Genomic DNA, 6,000 nt, shown 5'->3' on the forward strand with positions numbered 1-6,000 from the left:
CCATCATCACCACCACCATGTTTACAGTTGGGTTGTCATGGTAACCTGTTTCTCATTGTTTCCTTTTTTTTTTTTTTTTTTTTTTTTGTCGTCCCACACGTATTTTTTTTTTAAAAAAAAGTAAAAAAATACAAAAATTACAAAGATTTAAATGTAAAAAAAGGTTCTCTCTGCACTTTATGGCTTAAAAATTCTACATATACTTATTAATAATTATTAAAAATTTATATAAATTTATTTATTTATAAATTTGTGATCATTAGAATTGAATCATAAAGTTACACTCGAACTATAAGTTTTTTTTAGGTCTAAACATCTTTATAAAGAGATTATATATTTTTTAATATTTTTTAGCTTATAGTTGTATGTAATTTTTTAATTATATATTAATTATTTAGAAAGAAAGAACGAAAAAGTGCAGCTAAACAGTTAAACCACAGAAATGTTGAACTTGTGATTTAGAGTCAATTCCAGATGACATTTTAAGCTAATTAAGCAATTAGCTAGCTCATAGCTAACACTTACGACATGTTTATTACACATTGTCTAATCACAGTTATTAATCTGATTAGGAAAAACTTTAGATTATGGAATCAAATAAATGAATAAAACAGCACGTTTGTTTTTATAGAAGTCACACCATCAAGAAGGTGTGTTTGGGAATTTTTCTGTTTGAATTTCTGAGGACTGATGTCCCTTTAATACACGTTTCCATGACAACGGTATAGTTTATCGTCCTGTTTCCACACATGATAGTCATGATATTATCTGTATTAAGAGTCAGAGACAGTACACTGAGCTGTGTGTAAGTGTGTGTGTGTGTGTGTGTGTGTTGCAGACCGTCCCGGCGTGCAGGATCACGAGCGTGTTGAGGCTCTACAGGAGCGTCTCTCCGAGGTCCTCCAGGCGTACATCCGAGTGCACCACCGCGGCCGTCTGCATTACGCCAAGATGATCCAGAAGCTGGCGGAGCTGCGCAGTCTGAGTGAGGAACACTCGAAGCAGTACCGCACGCTGTCCTTCCAGCCCGAGCACAGCACGCAGCTCACGCCGCTCGTCCTCGAGGTGTTCGGCGGACAGGTCACCTAGAGGTCAGGGGGAGCGTGAAGGGCGTGGACGCATGGACAATCACCATGAGACACACACACAGAGCCTGGGAGTGATGTCTGTGTGTGTATAAATGTGTGTGTGTGTGTGTGTGCTGCTATGAGAATGTGTGTGTTCATTCCTATTCCTTTATCATGGGTTCTAGATCAGAAGGGTGTTTTTAGCGCCATCGCAACGTGCAGCGCAAAGCATTTATCCCATAAACATTAACCTACAGTATTACACTACATGTAGCTCTGAGTGTGTGTGTGTGTGTGTGTGTGTGTGTGTGTGTGAGTGTGTGAGTGTGTTATAGCTCTGCTTGGTCCACTACTGCTGTCTTTTTTTCACCTCCTACTTTTAAAATGCACACGGTCCACACAGTCCAGCCACTCGACCAATCACAACGCAGCACTTCACTCAGACCCCTCCCCCCAAGAGCTCTGATTGGCTGTTGAAAAAAAATGCACAAAATCAGGTTTGTGTGTAATGCATAAATTATTATTTATTTAAAAAAAAAGAAAGAAAATATCAATAGGATCGATAAGAGTGTCCAATTTATGTTTTAAAAACTGCAAAAAAACTTACTTTGCTAAAATATTTCGAATATTAATGAGTCTCTAATTATACTACACTACTCTAACATTGCAGATTGGTTTTATATAAGAAGACACCTTTATACGGGAATAGTATAATCCACCATGAATCACTAACGGATTCATGTTCACTATGTGTGCTCACTACAAAGCGTATTATAATGAGGTTACATACGTCACACAGAACATCGTGAAGATACAGAAAAAATTTTAATATGCAAATTATATTGGCATAAAGGACACATTTATTTCAAGAGCTTCTACATCAAACAACACACAAGTCATTTAGTCAAATTTAATAAATGATTCTGAGTCATTTAGTCAGATTTACCTTGAGATATCTACAAATTATGAAAATTAGTTTTTTTTAAATGATGGATATTAAAATTTTTAAATATTTTTAAAAGAAGATAGTTACGATGCATAAAGAATCGATTTCTAGTCTGACTTTGACTCGCTGAATCAAATGCAATAGAATCAGGAAATCGGAAGAAATTTCCACCTCTTTGGAAAAAGACAAAAATAACAGTCTTCCGGTTTTCTTTATATATTTTTCACCTCATAATATTTACACTAGCTAGTGTAGTATAGTCTCTAAGTATACCACGCTACTGTCGCATTTCAGGGTTTTTTTGGATTAATTAATAATCCAGAATGGCTTCTTGTTCACTATGTGTGCCTCCTGTGTACGTAGGGTATAACATGGTGGTGTTATAAACCCTACATAGAGCATACACAATGCTTTCATAAACACATAATAAATTTTGTAATTAATTAGCGCTTCTCAAAGTGCTTATCAAACAGCATGTGAGTCATTTGGTCAAATTTAGCAAACGACTCGGAGTCATTTAGTCAGATTTGCGTTCAAATATCTACATAATAAAAACCTTTGTTTTTTTTTTTTTAATGATCAACAAAATGTTTTAAACGCAGTAAGTCATAGTATAAAAACATAATGCATAATCAAGATGCTTGAGGAATCGATTCCTAATAACATGAATCAAAAATGAGTAAATGACTCTGAGTCATTTAGTCATATTTACCTTCCTGTTTCTAGATATTATAAAATTTTTGTGTTTTTTTGTGATTGATAAATTGACATTATGTTTTAAGATAAGATCAGGATCATCAAGATTGATTTCTAATCACGTTGACTCATGACTCACTGAATCAAATCTCACTAAATGAGTCATTTAGTCAGATTTCGCTTCAAATATTAAAGATATTATGAGAGTTTGTATTTCTAGGATGTATGTACATGATATTGTGTTGTAGAAGCAGAAAGCCATAGTGGAAAAACACAATCTACAAGTGAGATGTCTAAAGAATCGATTTCTGATCACACTGTGACTCACTGAATCAAATCAGGAGTCAGGTCTCTAGAAATTTTAATCCCTGCTGAAAAAGACAAAAGACGCCTTTGCAATTTCTTTCCTCTTTTTGCGCCTTGCAGAACGCGAGTGATGTGATGAGGTCTGTGTGGACTGCTCAGTGCTTCGTCAGCGTTTATCGCTGAGCTTAATAACGTGTAAATACGACTATATATCCTTTAGCGCTATATTCTTAGAACCTACATGTATAATCTTTACCTCTGACCCTGAGATGTGTATATAGAACCGAGTTCCTCTTTAAGCTGAATTTAAGGTCTGATCAGCGTGTGACCTCTCGGGGGTTTTAAGGTCTAACTGTAGTTTCTTTAGAATGCTGTTGTAGCTAACAGTGACGTGTTAAGCTTTGGAACAATGATGTACCGTCATGCTTCATGGCGCATGCTTCGTTTTCCTGATCGTCGTCGTTAATTCGCTCGTTATTGCTGTAGAATCTCCTGACAAACGTGGAGAACGTCGCCATGAGGCTGCTTCGGAAATGAGGCTGCTTCGGAAATGAGGCTGCTTCGGAAAGTTCTTCTCCAGAGCTGAATCTCTCGCCACTGGATCTGTCATGTGTGTGTGATTTAGATTTAGATGCGAAAGGTTTTTTTTTTGCTCAGTGTGGGGAGACGACTTTAAATTCTATACAGATATTTTACACACACACACACACACACACGAGACACAGTGGAGGGAGATTAGAGTGATGAGTGAAAACGCCGGAGTTTCCCTTTAATAGGCTTTAAAGGATTTGCTGCTCTCTCATTGGTAAATGAAGCTATGTAACGTTATTGCGTCTCATATTACGCCAGTGTTTCTAATAATCTATTTCTATCCTGTTTTGTTATAGAATGTTATAAAGCTGTTTTAATTGCTTTCCGAGTTAACATGTACGCTCGTTGTTTTTAAATCATGTCGTAAGAAAATGAGGTAGTGAACGAGGGCGGCCTCGGACGAGGCACTCGAGGATCTGTGATGCGTTCAGAGACGAAGTTTATTCTCCAGTTCTTCATATTCATCGTTTATGGCTCGTGGACGTGTTTCTGTTCCGACGCCTGCTGCAGGAGGATGTCTTGTGGTTCCGTGTGTGTGTGTGTGTGTGTGTGTGTGTGTGTGTGTGTGTGTGAAGGAAAGAGGGCGTGGTCAGGTCACCGTGGTGATGGCAGGCTGAAGCTGCTTGGTCGTCTAGGCTCAGGGTCGATGGCAGAATGTTTCATCGCTTTTTTATTAGAAAAATATTAAGATGGCTCAGCGCATAAGGAAAACAAAAACTACCTGGAGACTGAGCGTGTGTGTGTGTGTGTGTGTGTGTGTGTGTGTATAGCAGGACTGTTAGGCACTTATCTATTCACTATGTATATTGATATTTCTGTCTGGGCGTGGCAGACTCGGCTTAGTGCGTGCGTGCGTGCGTGCGTGTGTGTGTGTGTGTGTGTTAAAGATAAAGAGAGATATTTTATAACCCAGTCCAGAGTTATTTGCAAAATATAATTTAGTCCAGGCACTTAAAAATTTAACGTTCAAATTTTGATCCATGAATGTTGGTTTAAATTAATGAACTTTTATTATTATTATTATTATTATTAAAATTTATTCTCCTCAGCTATTCCTATTTCAGTCATATTTAAACGTAGGGCTGCACAGATAATTATATTTTAAGCGTGTTCACAAATTGTAGCCTCGATTTATTAAAGATAATCGACGGTGATGGCAGTGAGATTACTGTCTGTGATCGTTTCGTATGGACTCTGGTGCATTAATGCTGCGTTCACTTGCTCTTGAATTGTTTGTGATTTATAAAGTTTTTGCGTTTGGAAAGTTTTTCTAACAAAAAATAAATGTAAAAATATCTGTATAATGGTCTAATCTAGAAGTCTAATTGTATCTGTAGTCTAATCAGTGACGATTTAAGGAAATTTTTCTTTAAAATTTAAAGATTATCGGATGTTAAACACTGAAACGGTGTTTTTCTCCATTTCGAAAAGGAAAAATTTGTATAAGTAACATGTTCATAATTATTTTTCATGCTTCTGTTTGTAAATCTAAACTGACGTTCCAGTTCAGTCATTAAGTCAGAAAATCGTATTTACGCTAATTCTTGAACGCAGCATTAATCACAGGTTCTCCCGTTTATGTTTTAACGTATTTAACATATTTAACATATTGACCAATCACAGCGCGCTCTGCGGACTCCAAGCACTTTCATTGGTCTACACAAACAATACTAAAGAGCGTCAGATCTGATGTGTTTAATAGATTAACATTCGGTTAATGTGAATAATTAACACTTATAAACATAGGAAAGGAATGTTGCGGAATGAGATCTACATCACGAGGATTTAGTTTGGAAGTTTGGAAGTCGGAATTGTTTATGCGTAACTTCGTTTTGAAGTTGATTGAAGTTAAATTTGTTTATAAGGCTTTAAAAATTAGCCATTAAAACGATCCAACGTGCAAAATAATTTTTTTTTAAAAGGATTTTACATTGAGTTAATCACAGTCTAGATTTGAAAGTGTTTACAGGGTTACGCGGCTGGAGCACGTCAGCACTGATTTGATTGGTCGCCATTTCAGCCAATCAGCAGTCAGGAAAAGGATTTGTTCCTAAATCGAATCTAAACCGTCTGCTGGACATCTGCGTGTAGAACCTTCACAGGTTTACGTGCGACAAAGTGAAGAATCTTTTAGGAAAATTTTTTGTAAGAGTTTATATTTTCAAAAGATTTCAGTTTTTTTTTTAATCGAATTCATACATTCAAGAGTTTTTTCGTATTATTTAGCAGAAATGAAATTTGATGCAATAATCTTAAGAGCCAAATGTGTCAGGACGGTGTTCGCCACCTGAGTGTAGAATAATGAAGTGTGTTAAAAAAAGGCCGTTTTCTGTCAGTTTAAAATGATTATAAAAAAAAAAAATTAAATGTGCAATAAACTTGTGATTAAATTGG

At 36.3% G+C, this 6,000-nt stretch overlaps 1 protein-coding gene across 3 annotated transcripts in view; it reads left to right on the plus strand.

Moving 5' to 3' along the window:
* The window catches only part of vdrb (vitamin D receptor b), a 29,939-nt gene extending 23,939 nt beyond the window's left edge, over nucleotides 1–6,000 (plus strand). For all 3 annotated transcript variants that reach the window (XM_053227252.1, XM_053227254.1, XM_053227257.1), the window contains one exon: nucleotides 839–6,000. In XM_053227252.1, coding sequence (XP_053083227.1) covers nucleotides 839–1,089 — 251 coding nt within the window. In that variant the 3' untranslated portion in view covers nucleotides 1,090–6,000. The remainder of the gene's footprint in view (nucleotides 1–838) is intronic.

Source organism: Pangasianodon hypophthalmus, chromosome 2 (assembly GCF_027358585.1).
Source record: "Pangasianodon hypophthalmus isolate fPanHyp1 chromosome 2, fPanHyp1.pri, whole genome shotgun sequence".
NCBI classification, from domain to species: Eukaryota; Metazoa; Chordata; class Actinopteri; order Siluriformes; family Pangasiidae; genus Pangasianodon; species Pangasianodon hypophthalmus.